The sequence below is a fragment of the Perna viridis genome, chromosome 4 (genome assembly GCF_037379345.1).
Source record: "Perna viridis isolate PV_CMFRI_1.1 ecotype Kerala chromosome 4, ASM3737934v1, whole genome shotgun sequence".
In the NCBI taxonomy this organism is placed as follows: domain Eukaryota; kingdom Metazoa; phylum Mollusca; class Bivalvia; order Mytilida; family Mytilidae; genus Perna; species Perna viridis.
This window is the reverse complement of record NC_142448.1, coordinates 8,899,059-8,915,984: the sequence shown is the minus strand read 5'-3', so window position 1 is coordinate 8,915,984 and position 16,926 is coordinate 8,899,059. Positions and strand designations below refer to the sequence as shown.

At 31.5% G+C, this 16,926-nt stretch overlaps 1 protein-coding gene across 2 annotated transcripts in view; it reads right to left on the bottom strand.

Moving 5' to 3' along the window:
* LOC148618746 (uncharacterized) overlaps positions 1-16,926 on the bottom strand; it is a 230,942-nt gene that overhangs the window by 118,669 nt on the left and 95,347 nt on the right. For both annotated transcript variants that reach the window (XM_088577926.1, XM_088577925.1), the window contains exons 68-86: positions 15,553-15,713; positions 14,942-15,115; positions 14,065-14,277; positions 13,810-13,852; positions 13,500-13,663; positions 13,052-13,222; positions 11,883-12,092; positions 10,545-10,587; positions 9,516-9,679; positions 8,526-8,678; positions 7,327-7,579; positions 6,682-6,851; positions 4,935-5,114; positions 4,502-4,757; positions 3,575-3,732; positions 3,037-3,207; positions 1,805-2,057; positions 1,385-1,548; positions 688-858 (exon numbers count right to left, since the gene is read on the bottom strand). In XM_088577926.1, coding sequence (XP_088434052.1) covers positions 688-858; positions 1,385-1,548; positions 1,805-2,057; positions 3,037-3,207; positions 3,575-3,732; positions 4,502-4,757; positions 4,935-5,114; positions 6,682-6,851; positions 7,327-7,579; positions 8,526-8,678; positions 9,516-9,679; positions 10,545-10,587; positions 11,883-12,092; positions 13,052-13,222; positions 13,500-13,663; positions 13,810-13,852; positions 14,065-14,277; positions 14,942-15,115; positions 15,553-15,713 — 3,272 coding nt within the window. The remainder of the gene's footprint in view (positions 1-687; positions 859-1,384; positions 1,549-1,804; positions 2,058-3,036; positions 3,208-3,574; positions 3,733-4,501; positions 4,758-4,934; positions 5,115-6,681; positions 6,852-7,326; positions 7,580-8,525; positions 8,679-9,515; positions 9,680-10,544; positions 10,588-11,882; positions 12,093-13,051; positions 13,223-13,499; positions 13,664-13,809; positions 13,853-14,064; positions 14,278-14,941; positions 15,116-15,552; positions 15,714-16,926) is intronic.

Here is a 16,926-nt window from a genome sequence, read left to right as displayed (position 1 = left end):
ATCAATATCAGAAAATGTAGGTATGAGAATATTTACTTAGTGTGATGGATGGAGGCCCAATATTTCTAAGCCCAGATTTGCAGTGGAGAAAAGGAAACAAATTAAATAAAATGAACTAGAGGCTCTAAAAAGCATCAATAGCTCACTTGTTTGATGAGCAACATTCTATTTATGTAAAAGCAGCCATGCTTTTTTCTTGGATAAAAATTCGTTACGCTCATACCTAAGGAACAATCATATCAATTTTCATTAAATTCTGTCCAGTAGTTTCTGAGGAGAGAATTTTTCAAAGTAATAACATTAAAAATAGAAAAAACAAAACAAAAACAAAAACAAAAACAAAACAGTCGAAAAGGGCAATAACTCAACATGGCTTAACAGATTAACAAGAAAATGTTTTAGAAATGGGGGCCATGTTCTTCGAAAGATAAAAAAATCCCTACATCATTTCTATGCAGAACACCCTAGGGAACATTCATACCAAGTTTGGTTCTAATTGGTCAGGCAGTGTCAGAGGAGAAGTTTTTAAAAATTGTTTACGAGAATGATGATGACGATGGATGCCAAGTGATTGCAATAGGTCACATGGCTGTTTGAGCCAGGTGAGCTAAAAATGAAAATAATTCTTCATATTTTTGGAAAACATCATTCTTTTTCTTAAACTATACCAGCCCAAGTAATTATTACCTGATTCCCATCCATGGTTGTTAGTATGGTATGCTGCTATATTACAAGTTGGTTCCTGAAGGTACTCGGCTATACCCAAATCCTCTAACAGTTTATCAGCCAGTAATTCAGTCAGATGAGGTATATTAGTTGGAAGCCCATGTTCTGTCAACCAGGTGACAATTTTGAAGTCTAAAGTGTAACATAAATGGGATTTTGATTTCAGTGTAAAATTAAGAGGAAACTGCATTGAATTTGTTCATCATCAATTTGATAGTCATCCTTCATTCTAATGCTAAAGTCAAACAAATCTAAGACTGGCAATTAAAGTTCCTAAACCAATTAAGTATTTTATAAACAGTATGGTGATGTGAAGGTTTCAAGAATAATTCACTATAAACTATAAGGTAGCAAACATACTAAACTACAATTCTAGTAACATTGATAGAGATGTCATGTACAGACAATACAGTCATTATGTGACATCTTTTAATAACCATGAAGTTACTAGGTACTCAATATGGTAAAATTAAAAATTAATTTTATTTGTGTGCGTTTATCATTCCAATTCTATAATTTCAAAGATGGATTTTTTTTTGCAATTCAAACTTAGTCAAAAGATGTGAACTAACAGCAATTAACTGCCTTAATCTAGAAACTATTTAAGTTTGGAAACAGGAAATTCAGTCATCAAGATATGAAATTTTCATTTACATACTTGGTTTGACAAATCCATTTGACCAATCACATGGTTGTTTAGAGATTTTATACCCATCTAACACAGTATAAGAATATCGACAGTCTGCTCCAGGCTCAAAACAAATATCCAACTGTAGAGTAAAAGACAGCATCTTTTCTGCTTTTAAATCTTCTATGGAGTACCTATAAATAGTTTTATCATAAAATTGTGGAATTTCTGCAAAGTTACTGTAAAAGATGCACAAACTGGCTTTCAAAATAATTTTTTTACATGTTTATTTTTCCCATTTCTGAATATAGTTATAATGAAGAAATGTTGTGTGTAAGTGAAAACCTTGAACCAACATTAATTGAACAATATAACTGTAGAAATAATAACGATAAGAGAAAGGTTTGAAGTAAAGCAGAATCACTCAGCTTAACATTCAGATATCAGTACCTTAGATAAGCTAAACTGCCTAGGGATATTTTATCTTCTGTGTCAAAGTTGTAGTCAGACAATGACTTGTTGACCACAAGGTTTTCCAAACCAATGCTGAGCTTCAGGTTACAGATATCAATAAAAACGTGGAACTCAATCGACCTGCCCAACAGTGGTATATTGATACAGCACTTTACCCCTGTACAGAAATCAGGAATATGACATACCATGTTGGAAGGCAATGTTGGTAACTGGAGATCTGCTGGACAAGCTAAAATACAGAACATGTATATTTTCAATATATGTTTATACACTCGTACCCTGAAATGTGAATTGTTCAAATCTGATTACTGCATTATTTTGTGTCAAAAATTCTTCTGAAGGTCATCTGTCCTACTAAGTAATTGTTTATTTTCAAATTCATGAGAAATTACATTTTTGTCAACACAGAAATAAAAAAAAAATACAATTATCAGTGTTTTGTCAACAATTGGCACTAAGCAACAAAAATGGCGGAATTACAATGGAATTTCTCTTTAGGAATTATAAATTCATTTTGATTGTTCATATGAGTCGTAAGTACTAATGTTTGGTTTTCATAAATTGAGAAATGCATAACACATAAGAAGTAAGACAACACTGCCTCAATAAAAGAACGACTGAAGAAAATTATGGTTAAATCAAAAATGGGCTTGAACTGACGTTGAGTACAGTACAGCACTTGCCCACTCAACAGTATGTTATGACATCATACATGAATGGCACAACAAATTCCACACTTCACTAAAAAATTGGCAATATTAAATACATTTGATCATGAAAAAAAACTGAAAAAAAAACTGACAGAATGAAAACATTAGGGTATGCATTTCATCTTTACAATAAATGCACATTATTTGGATATATTCTAGTACATGCTATTCTATAGATAAATGTATTCTATAAAAGAACAGCATTCCAAAGTCCCCTGCAAAAAAAAGTGTGGAAAACTTAAAATTCACTGAAATTTACGAAGTCAAAGGGCTGTAACTTCCGTAAAAATCATTCAACTGTAACCAAAGTCAAATTTAATCTGTAACTGCTCATAATAAGGCCACACACCAAAAACAAACTTATTTGGTCAAAGCATTACAAAAAAAGTGCAGAATATGTGAGAGGATGCCCAGCATTTCCATGTCCCCTCACGACGTGTTGTGGGGGATAAAAATGGAAATGTAGTATGTTACTGATGTTTTTTATATTCTACAAACCTCCAATGTTCCAGCCATTACTTCTTGGGCTGTATAAAGCAGCCTGACATTGTGGACTCTGTAAATATCCAGCAATACCAAGTTTCTCCATTAACAGATCTACAACATAGTCCTGTAATTGTTGTCCAGGGTCTATACTTAGTTCATCTAACCACTTGGATAAAGATACACCTAGTTAAATAAACAAGTCAGAGCTATAACTGCATTGCTATCTAATACTAATTTGGAAGTAAATAGTACAAAATTCTATCAACAGAATGAAATGCTCTAAATGGTATTTGGACAGTTAAAGAATGTAAATAAGTTTTGTTTTGAGTTCAGTGGAACAAAAACAAAGACAAAGACATAGATTTGGAAAAAAAGAAAATACAAGAAAAAAATTCCTTTTTGCATATAATCAAGCATAAGTAACTGAGTTTTCAAGGCTTGTACATCAACATTGAAAAAAGATCATTGATCAAGGTCACAAATGGAGCATGACAATTTGTAGAAGAAATTAAGATGCCTAATTATTCAAATGATTACATGGATAACTTACTTGGGAATCCTTGTCCAAAGTTACACAGAGGAATTGGTAGCTTGGCATTGCTAAGGATAACCATGTCCAGAGAACAGGGACCATTAGCCTCAAAACACACACTAATATTTAAACTGACAATGTATAGCCCTTCATTGTAGAATTCATCAACTTTATAACTAGAAAAAATAGCAAGGTTCAAATTAATACTTTCTTTTTAGACAATATAAAACTTTATAATCAGTCAGCCATCTGAAAACAATTATTGACAATGGTCATTTTTTGCAATCCAATGTATACTTTCAACCAATCTCATCTACTTCTCATTCTGCCACTGGTGGAGCAGGACATGTTTACCCTTCGAGAGGACCTGATGTCACTTTTGGGAGTTCATATTGCTAGTGTCTTATTTTTTGTGTGATGTCTTATTTTCATTATCTTCAGTTTTTATGTAATCTTTTTTATTTGGTTTAATACATTGTGTGTGCAGAATGTCTCAGTTTCATATGTTCATGTTACGGCCATGTGCTTTAGAATTTTGACTTATTTAAATCATCCCACTGCTGACTCTTCAGTATTTTTTTGCCAATAAGTATTTAATGCAAAATAGGATTAATGATAATTAAAGGTAGTTCACATTAATAGCTAATCAACTTCCCCCAAAATGGAAGAAGGGTAATTAATGATATACCATAATATATCCCAACAAGGCATGTAATAAAAAAAAACTTTCTGACCAGGGACATCAATATGCTCAATATATTAATAAATACAAAATTTTACTGACTTCGTTTTAGAGATTTCACCATGGTGTTAGATAAGTTAGATAAGACTAATATAAGGATGGACAGCATTACTATATCGCCTTGTTATTCCTTTTAAAACAAATTGAAATAACTTATAATCAGTTATTATAGATATATTCAATGCAAAATTACAATATAATACCTTATCTTGACAAATCCCATCATGGAGAATGTCTGAACAACACCAAATTCTATATCAAAGATGGTGGTGGTGTATCTAAATTTCTCTATACCAACTGTAAAATTATTGTGACAGGTGTCTAGGTGTATATAGACATTAACTGACATTCCTAGTTTGTCTATCTGTACACAACAATCCACACCTGTACAGGTATCTGTCAGGTAGCATGAAGTTTCTGGGAGTAAGGTGATGGGTATCTCAACTGATCTATTACATTCTGAAATGTTTCAAAGAAATACACTTCAGGATTAAGACTTCAAGAGAATTTAACATAAACAGAGTACTAACTTCTTTCTCTTTTCAAAACTGTCGAACTCAATCCAAAGAAAAATCAAATATACTTAATAATTGAATACAGATATTAGAGACAGTTTTAACACTATACATGACTTACTTTCTGTGTTCCATCCTCTGTTGTTAATAGGATGATATGGAGTTTTTGTCCTGTCACATTTCTTTTCTTTCATGTAATCTGATACGCCCAATGTGTTCAGTAACTGTGTGACAAAGACTTCCTGTAGAGTCCCTGTATCTACAATGCTGTTGTTAGACAACCAGCTTGTAAGGGAGAAACCTATTAAAAAATGTATCAGTTAAACTTCTACTTCAGACTGTGTAAAAGCCAAGAAATTGTGACAATGTAACATGAACTATAGGATCAGAAGGGTAAACAGTAAATATAACGAGAATGGATATGGTGAATACAAGAAGACAACAATCCAACCAGGATGAAACATGCCAGTTCAGGGCCACCCATGGATCTTTGACACTTGAAAATTGGCATTACAAAGTTTATATCTATCTATCTAGATAGATAGATAGATAGATAGTTAGTTATCTGCACAGAGTTATTTCTGGCCAACAACTCACTGAAACATGAAAAGGTTCAGAATTTTTCTCAGAATTTGCTCTGCTCTGGCTCTATCTATGTAATGGAACACTATCTTAATAAATTATAATTACCTCAGACAATATGAAAAAAATAGAGATTTAAAAAAAAAAAACAAAAAAAAACCCTCCCAGTTCTTAGTGGAACTTTTGTTACTTTGTATGTATAATTTTAGTTACTTTATGTTCTTTGTTGTATATGTCTGTTTTTCACGTCTGGTCTTTGTCCCTGGATTACATTCTTTTGATTTCCGCTTTAACTTTGGTTCCCTTGATTACTCTTTTTAAAGTATAAAATTGTGGTCTATTTTTTTTATGTTTTCTTATTCCTTATATTAACCACATGGGTTCAAAACTTAATCCCCTGGATAACTTGTATAGATTGTACCAGACTATTCCTAAAGATAACTTTTGTACAACAGATATATGCTGACCAACTAGGGTCTGGTATGTAATATATTTGCATGAATATCTCGTATAGACAATTTCTACCATTTATAGATTTTCTTCTATTTTCAGCCTCATATCTTGACCTGAACTTAAAGATTAATGGTAAAGGAAAACTACTGACCAAACTAAACAAAAAAACGTGATGGGGACTTTTCATTTCGTATTGTCAACTTCCCTTTCATCAGTGACAACATCCCTTCAGCACCTGCGTATGGTGTTTTCATATCACAACCCACATATTATACCAGAGCTTGCCATAACTATGCAGACTTTTTTTGTATCACACTAGACTTCTTACAATTAAGCTTCTAGAACAGGACTATGTTGCTGCAAGATTGAAGTCATCTTTACAGAAGTTTATGGTCCTCATCATGAACTGCTGGATCGTGACGGTGTATCCATCTGCACCGTGAAAACTTTTTGTTCAAGGTGTCATTGTTTTCCTTTCCTCTTTCTTCTACCCCAGACATGACTTTATGAGCAACTCTGTGGGTGTTCCTAGAAAACCAAAGGATGCTTACCCTACCGGAACAACTGGTCCATGCTCCCAGTTTTTTTAGTGGAGTCCGAGTTGTTCATTTACTTTTGTTACTTTGTATGTATTATTTTAGTTACTTTATGTTCTTTGTTGTGTATGTTTGTTTTCCATGTCTGGTCTTTGTCCCTGGATTACATTTTTTACTACTGCTATAACCTTGGTTCCATTGATTTCTCTTTACTATGAAAATATAATTAAATATGGTGCAATAAAAGGTAAGGTAAGAGCTTTTCAACATGAATATTTGAGGGAAAAAAAAACAAACCTGTCTGCAGAAATCCATTGTCCCAGTTGCATAAAGGTTTATTAAGCTTGGCATTAGTTAGAATTGGTAGATCTACAACACAATTATCTGGGTCATTCTGCTCCAGACAAACAAGAAAACTTAGATCAACCATCAACATTTTTTCTCCCTTCAGGTTAAAAATTCTTGCTCTGTAACAAAAAGTGCATACAGTAATTTCAATATCAATCTGCTACTCATGTTTTTGTTCATGATTCATGTGACTGATGCATTTCTTCACGTGTCATGTGACTAATGTGTTTATTCATGTTTTGTTCATAATTCATGTGACTATTGCCTTTATTCATGTTTCATGTGACTAATGCATTTATTCATGTGTCATGTGACTAATGCATTTATTCATGTTTCACATGACTAATGCATTTATTCATGTTACATGTTACTAATGTGTCCATTCATGTTTTATTCATGTTTCCTGTTACAAATGTGTTTATTCATGTTTTATTCATGATTCATGTCGTTAATGTGTTTATTCATTTCTGCCATTAGTTTCAACTTCATTTTACAATCATTTTGCCATTTTAGTCTTTTAAAGTATTTCTTAATTCATTTTTTATAGTATCCCTTTTAAATAGATGTAACTGTAATCTTTTGAAAGTTTCTTACTTCAGAACAACTCCACCCTGTAGGGAGAATCTTATTGTATCACCCCAAGAATATTTCAGCAATGATGTCTCCACATGCAGTTTTTCAATAGTGAAGGACATGGTGTAAGTACAGGGATCTATTTCTATCTCGGAGTAGATCGCTTTATTGATCAGGGGGACATTCATACAACAGGAGAGAGTAGAGCAGCTGGATGGTATTGTACATGATACTGAGGATGGTAAAGTCAGGCTAAGCAAACTTCTTGGACATTCTAAAATACAACATATTTCACAGTAAACAATACAACTGAAAGAATGCTGCAAACAAAAACAAGTCTAGCTCTAAATTCCAACAACACTTGGTGATGTGTCACAAAAAAATAGGACATCTAATGGGTACCATTATAGTATATTGCCAAAATAAGGGAAACAAAGTAGACACATAAAAAAAATCAAAGCCATAAAAAGGGGATTGGCAAAAGTTAAAACAACATTACAAAAAAGAAAAGTACTTAAAAACCTAACTTTATATGTATTTCATATATTTAAGGAATAGTTCTAGACTAAGTTTTATACAATTCTTTTATAGGTTCAAAAGTTATAATGGATAGGGACAGTATTAAATCAGCATGCTTACAGACCTATAAATGGTTTTGAGTGGAAAACTAAACTTGACCTGAATTTCAATTGTGCAGTTTGAAAAATGATAAGGGGAGAACATTAAAATGGACATATACCTGTTAATTTAAATGGATGGGATAACACATTTGTGGCATGGTCTAAAAATCATTATTGGTAACTTGATATCATTTGGATTGACAATATAGTTGATGACAACAAAATTTTGAATCTTTTAAAATTTCACATGAGAAAGAATTTGATTTATTAAACAAACTTTGATTTCAAGAGTAAATTCTGACCTGATGTTCTTTTTAGATCCATTTTAAGAAAAATCTCAATGATTTTTCAATGTTTGAAACATTTTTCTAGCTATAATAAAGGACATATGTACAAAAGAAAATTCACTTTGTTTACTGAAGGCTAGTGCATGATGTTAATATATCACAATGTAATTTCATTATAAATGTTACATATTGTAAAATGGGGACAAGTGCAGAACGAAGTATTAGATTTTATACACTACACAAATCTTAGCTGCATTTCATTAAAACAATATGTTACTGGTTTGTGTTTAACGATCTGAAAATGAAGTCTCACCATTTTTGAATGAATCAGTCTGAACTACACATGGAGTTGATAGAAGAAAGTCAGCTAATCCAAGTCGATCTACTAATAACTGTGTGACAGCAGCTGGTAGCTGATTTGTTAAAGACTGCTTCTGTTCCTCTAGGAATTTTGTAAAGGAAAAACCTAAAAAAAAAAAAAAAAAAACAGTGAAGGAAGAAAGTTATAAAATAATACAAACTGAGAAGAGAGGTCTTAAACTCACACATTACATTTTCAGTTAAAGAAAAGTTCATTGGTCTCTACTATGTTGTTCATTAATGACTGTTTTTTTTTTTTAAACCCAGAAAGCAAATAAGAACACAAGGTTTTTTTTTTAAACCCAGAAAGCAAATAAGAACACAAGGCTATCTTTATTTATTTTTCTGGAAATCTGTGTAATTTAAATATAATCTTATGCTTTGCCTAAGAGACATGAAGTAATTTGTTTAGAACATCATGTTAATATATATACACATTCAAAACCAGGAAGCCTCAGAATACATACTTTCCAAAACATATCATATTTAGCAATTTTAATTAGAAAAAAAACTTGTGCAAGCTCAGGGTAAACATTATTTTCTGGAATTGAACAGCTGTGTTAATAATTGCTACAAGTAAGACTATGCAAGTCCAGTGTGAAAAATATCAATCAATCACTTTCTAATTATTTCTAACTCATGTTTCAAATCCCTTCATAAATAGGATGCTGCTAATGCTTTGTCTCTAATAATATTTTAGAGTCAATGATTTTTGGGCAGGTCAAATTCAAAGTATTTGAATTTTTGCATAAAATACACAAATATTAATTAACTAATGAAAGAATTGACACTCGTTGCAAATGGACATTTGCTAAAATTGTGCAACTTGAAATAAGAATCTAGATTCAAAAATATAATTTTAATTTTTAAGTTGAGAAATGAAAGTACATTTTCAAAGATAACCACACAAAAAATCCAAAAGCAGGTGTGCACAATAATATACCTGGAAGATGAAAGCCAGTTCCCCAGTCACAGAATATTTTAGGCAGTCTGTATTTGTCAAACACTTCCATTGTAAAGTAACAACTTTTCTTGGATTCAAAACAAATACTAATGTTCAATGATATCTGATACTGTTGGTCGGAGGTTATGTCATCTATAATATACCTGTTATAAATATCAGAAAACATGTATACTATACACAAGTAATACTTAATTATAACCATCTTATCATTCCTAGACAAAGGCAACATAAAGCATGGAATGCCCTCAATCACCATGTTCAAATTTACTACTGTCATTCTGACAAATTTGATCTTCTTTGCTCAATCTTTACAAATTAAGTTTGGTGTTTCATTGATTCACAGGCAGTCAATGGTGCAAGTAATGGAGAAGAATCCTGTTCATAAATTGTTAATGTTTAATTTTTCTTTTAGACAAGTTTTTTATTTGGTGTTTCGAGGAAATCAAACCAGGGATAAATGCCACCTAATGTTGCATTTAATAAATCCTGAATGCAACTGTAATTGTGATCTGTCATCAACCATTAATCTGTGAAATATATAACTGATGACTATCTGCTTTTAACATTATGTGACCTGATTTTTTTTTGTAATTTTTTATATTGTTTTTTGCAAAATAAGACAGAAACGGCTACATAGCACACAACATAAAAAGAAACCCTCAAAAATATATATTTATACATGCAGTATATTAAATGTATAATATTTAATGTTCAGATACAAATTGATAACAGTATTTTACTGATTCATATGACGTCTAATTGATAGATGTATTTAACAGAAAGAGATGTTTCATATTTTTTTTTAAACCATTTACAGATAAATAAAATTAGAGTTAAACAAAAAATCAATGACAGATCAACAATCAACCATGAAACAAAATAGTGTCCGACTGGTTGCCAGTCATCCCACAATCAGTAATTGGTCATTGATCTGTAAAATACATGTAGTTGTGTGACCATAAATATAAAGCAAACTCTAATTTTCAAAACAAAAAAAAAATCACTTACTCTACTTGAACAACTTTCATCAGAAACTTTTTCTCTACAGTTCCTACAAGTATTAAGAAACCATCAGATATAAGTCAAAATAAAACATTCACTCACATATGGCTTACGAAGAAATCATTGAACATTTATTGGTTACAGTACAATTTGGAATTAAACAGATCAAGGATCCTTCTTGTACTCTTCTTATAACATAATCTTACTGGATTTCTAGTTAGATGTGAAATTGTACTGTCACGGATACATTAGATTCCAGATAATACTGTATGAATGTTCACAAAGAAAATACTCAGCTTCAAATAGACTTTAAATTTGTTCAACCCTTAATTTGTAGTGTTTCCCTTTCTAAGCATCTAACACAAGTTACACTGCTTGAGATGTTTAGGTTTCCTGCACGCACGATAACCAAACGCACACTAAAAACTCACAAAATACATGCTAAACGAATGCTTCTATCATGTGTTTAAATGCACGATAAACGCACGATAGACGAAAGACCAAAAATAATAATATTGACAAATAATGAAGAAAGAAAAAAATAGAAAAGAAAATAAATCAAATTATATAAATGAATTATAGCAAAAAATATAAAAATAACTGTTAAATCAAGGAAATTATCAAAGTACAAAAATAAATGAACGCTTCTACTGCATGTTTAAACAAACACTCCCACCTTGCGTTTAAACACACGATAAAAGATGCACGAACGCTAAAATGAGAAACATGAACATTTCAAGGAGTGTATCTTCTTTGTGTTCATCTACATAAGCTGCTTAGACCTTCTTATGAAACATTCATCAAAATCCATTCAGTCGCCTAAGAGTGGTACTTACTAGATACCTGACCCAACCATAGACAGACAACTGGGTGATTCATACATACCCTGAACTTCATATGTGAGGATATATACAACTATAATGATAATGAACATCACTTTTCTTCTATCAATCAAAGTACAAAAATTGGCATGTTGTAATGTTAAATTAAAGAAAAATTATACAACAGTTTATTTTTCTTATATTTCTTAAACAATTTGTCTTTGAAAATTGGTAAAACAAAAAACTTTTTGATTTTAAACAAGATCACCAAACATCATCGTTTGCTATTACAGTTGTGTATTTCTGAGTAAAATAATCTTCTTTTCACACCCCTTAACCATTATAATAAATAAATAGTTAATAACAATCTCTTTATCATTCAGAAATACTTCGAACATAAAATAGTATTCCATCTACCATTACATTTGAAAATTGGCAGGTGAATTATCTTTCTTTCCAAAAAGTTAATAAATAGTAGAAAATAAGAATATCTAAAGCAATGAAGGACATCTCTAGAACTTACCCCATGTGTAATCAACCAGATCTATCTCCTGTGATAGTTTCTCTATGCCAAACTGGAGTGAGTGGTTACAAGCATCAAGTTGTACATAGGCTGAGAAGGATCTATGGAGGAAGTCTACACCCATACAGCAGAACACACCAGTACAGGTTTCTTCCAATCTACAGACTGCTGTACCAGGCAATGGTGGTAATGTCAATGATGCATCACATTCTGTCAAAATTTACAAAATAATGTATAAATTGACTGTGAACAAAGTTCAATGATGAGTAGAACAAACTTGATTTCATAACACATATATGATTTGAAAGTCAAAAGACAGAAGAATTGTTCACATTTTTTTTAAAATAATATACAGTTTATAACATAAAGTATACATATATCATCAAACACAAGCCATTATTTATATTGTATTAATAACATGACACACCATCAGACAAATTTAATTGGAATTTATTAATTTTCCATTTTTGTGAATGTGCACTTTTTTTCTTAAAACTTAATTTGCTATTGACAAAACATTTACTTGTCTAATATTATCTTTTGAAATATCATCATGTTATATATTGATTGAAAGACATTGTGATTTATATGTGAAACAAACTAACAAAAACTAACAACTCCAATTATCATAATTTAGTACCAACACCAATATAAGGTACCAATATTTTATATTGTATGTCAACATATGTACAGATTTCATATTTAACAATTAAAAAAATATATATAATAAAGCAATGAAAGAAAACACATTTCTTCAGTCTACAATCTGATAAACTAAAGACATAATAACCCTACCCTCCTAATTGCATACAAGTCCCAAAAATACTGAAAAGAACCCAGAAATCCATCTTGTTCTTCTGTGTTCATTCAGTGAAAAAATATTTATGAAACAAATTCCTGAACAATAATACAGGTAGCATATTCTACATTTCTACAAATATAGTGTAATCTTGTTAGAAGACAAATTTGAACTAGGAAATATAGCATATATTACAATGCAGATATGTTCATTGTATGCTCATATTTACTATTTCACTCTCTTCTTGACATTAGCCGGTATACAGGTATTTCTCTAGGTACTCTTTCTCTCTATTTCTATCTGGCATTAGCTTGTATACAAGTATCTAATAAGTATAATTGAGACACTGGATGGCTTCAATAAAACATACCTCTTTTCCAGCCCTGATAATTTGGTGTAAAGTCGTCTGCTGACACATTACAAGGTTTATCACTCAGATAATGAGATATCCCAAGGTCCTCTAACAAAGTCTGTATGAACGAATCAGATAAGCTATTCAAAGCTTCACCAGCCTTGTTTATTGTATCTTCCAATGAAAAGTCTGAAAATCAAAAAAACTTAAGTCCAGAGTTGTATTATGTATAAACAAGGGCATTACACAGCATGACACCCCTCCTTAGCAAAAATTTGACTATATGACATTGACCATTGACCATGAAATGGATAGTTGTCTACATTTTCTTAGGACTTAGTACTATATTTCATGGGAAATAAAATAACAATGCTAAACTGAGAAGTAAAACCAATTATTCAATGACCTTTCATAAAAAAGTAATGCATTGCATTAAAATCAAGCCTTTTCAATCTAAGGGTCTTACCAGGGATAGAGAAATCAGACTGCCAGTTACACAGTATCTTGGGAACAACAGCATTTGTAAATAGAGCTACTTCATACAGACAAGATCCACTTGACTCAAAACAAACACTCATGTTTAAATCCACTCTATACTGTCTCTGTACCGTCATGTCATCTATCTTAAAACTGAAAATAATCATGAATTCATCTTTTAAGAAATAATTACCTTTTAATGAAATCTAAATATGAGAGTAGTAGTAGAAAAAAGTGGAAAACTTTACTATTGATTTCATTTGACTTACAGATCTCTTGTTTAGAAATAAAATATTTACCTGATTCTGATGACACCCAACATGTTGAAGTGTTCTACTGATCCTACAGATATAGAGAAAATATAGTTATAGAGGTAAAATACAATGACATACACTTGTACATGATAACATCAACCAAGATTACTACATACTAAGGTAGAAATTTATAAATTATATAAGTAATTTAAGCTTCTAAAAATAATTCACAAGGATATAAAAAACTTAAACAGTGAACATTGGTCTACATGTACTACTGGTAGACATAGTTTTACTTACCGAACTGATAATCAGTAAGACTAATAGGATCAAGTTTTAGCTTTTCTATCCCCAATACAAAGGTGTTGTCACAAGTGTTGAGATCTATGTAGGCATGGAATGACTGATATAAAAAGTCAACATCTATACAGCAATCAACAGCTGTACAATAATCTGGCATAGCACAAGAAGCAGGGAGGGTCAGATTTGGTAATGATACAGCCAATGGACAATCTGAAATGATAGTAGAAAAATACACAGAAATCTACATTAGAAGGAATAGTAGTTGGTGGTTAGACCTATAAGGGTCACATGGTTAATTTGAAATAGTCATTCATCATAAACACAGAAAATAGACCACATAGTGATTCATTCAGAAGACACAATGAACTGTGTCTGGTGAAATACAGATTTCCTGCATGAAAGAGAATTGTTCACTTTCGATGTGTTTTCCATGCAAGTCAACCAATCAAGACATCAAATGTGTGACCTTGTCTTACATAGCATTATCACCAAATTGCACTTTGCTACACAGCAATTCCTTCAAAGGCTATGTTTACCAGGGCAATAGACAACATCAAATGTTATTTGTGATCTCGCAACATAACGTCCAAAGGACAGTTCTGGGAAATGAAGGTATTCTCCTGTACTAGAGGTTAACTACCGATAAAATGCAGCATTTTTGGGAAGAAAAAAGCCTCATTCTTATCAACACTCAAGATTTCTTCCAATGTCATGAAATAAGTAATCTGTTCAAAGAATTTCTCAACACTCACGTCAAAAATCTCAGATCTTCAATAAGACCTGTACACATTATTGAATTGAATACAGAATTTCTACATCTAAGAAATTGACAAAAAACGCTTCCTAAATTAGTCAACAGTTTCCTTATACATACCATTCTTCCATCCACTGACAGAGGGACTATATTTAGAACTAGATCTCTGACATGGCTTGTCTTGTAGTAAACCACTGATTCCTAATTCTTCCATCAGTTTGTCAGCCATAAGTTTAGTCAATTGGTCTTTACTTGGTAGGGATAAATTGTCAATGTAGGACTGTATGGAAAAGTCTACAACAAATTTCACACATATGTATAATTTTTATGATACTATACATTTTAATATTTGTATAATTGTAAAATACAAGAAATATGGACATTACCAAAATAATGTGAATGGACTTGCTCTTGTTGTTATTAAACATAAGTAAATATAGCAAACTAAATATATGATTCATTTAACAAAACTAATACTGGACTAGTTGTTAAAAAACACAGGAAATCTACATTCAGTTATGTCTATTTAGATTATCTCCCTTTTCCTTAATATCACCTCATCATAACACACTAATAAGGATCTTGTTGACTAATAGGTACCAGCCTCATACAGGAATGATTACAAGTTCAGCTGAGTTGATAATTCTTTTTAATTATGCTCTTAACTTGTTTGAGATCAGAAATAAATTACCCCCTGTTTAAGTTGCATTGCATGTTTATATTAAAACTACCTGGAATATAAAACCCTGTGTTCCAATCACAAGAAACACGGAGAATAGGTGTGTCATGCAGTAAAGAAGCCCTATACAGAACTGTTTTGTCATCAACTTGAACTGTTACATTCAGGTCTGCATTGTATACATTAATATCATCCTCATTGTTAAGACTGTATCTGAAATAAACCTCAGTAAATGAGTAAAAATACTTGTTTATGTAATTTAATTCATAACTAGTTTCAAAGTTTAGTAGAACTGTTTATTAACAAATCAGGGTTTTTGTTTATCTAGCTATTGCTAGATGAATGATTTGTATTTTTAAAACAATGGTTAGGAAATACTTGGGGGGGGGGGGGGGGTTGCACAGTACACACTAAAACAGTAAGTTTCTGGATTTTTTTCTGGAGACATAATTTTCAGGAATCAGAACTTAATTTGTAAACGCACATGGAGCCATTTTGCATTTTTGAGAACAGTTTTACATGAAATAAGCAAATAAAGTTTTACTGCTATTTAATAGTTGTTTTATCCATCAATGCTCTTTTCTTGCATTTCATAGTTTTAACAAAAAACCAGGACGGCCCATTGTCATTTAATTATCAAATAACAAAAGATCAACTTCAAAGGTGAAAACAATTGTCACTAATCCTATAGTCAGCTTGATGAACTGTTTCCAGATGTCAAATATCAATACACAAGCTTGATAAATTTAAACATCTTTGTTATAAACAGTCAGACATGATGCCATTGTTTTAGTGAAATACCTGATTTGCATACGACCAGGAAATGTATTTTAACTGACCCATTGAATGGATCCAATACATTGCTGTATTTTAATCAATAAATGGCTTGCAAATGCAGGAAAACATAAAAAAAAACACTTTTATTTAAAAGATTAATGAAAGGATATGCATTTCAGGGAATTTACCAAAATCCTTTCAACTCAATGAGGTCTTTCCTCACTTCCTTGTGTGCTTTTTACACAGAATCTAACTTTTTTCGGCAATCTACTTTGCCAAGAAGGGGGTGTGCAGTATACATGAATGGGTGTAATACATGAAAGAATACAGTACATTATTCATTAAAGCACTGCATTTATTATGGGCCTATTTTAGTTAGGGAATTTAGTTCAAGTTCTGCCCTGACTCTTTATCTGTAATTACATGTTACCATTCAAAAATCTCAAGTCTTTCCTTCATTTAAACAATGATGAGATATGAGGAACTGAATGATAGCAGAATTTGGAAAATTTGAAGTAAGTATATAATAAAATAAGAATCATAATGCTAAATTCACATTTGTAAATAAAACCACAAATCTGTGATTTTCCAAACCTGTAGACAAATCACGTCCCTATTAAATTGGGCTTTTCGTAAAGCCAAAAATTCT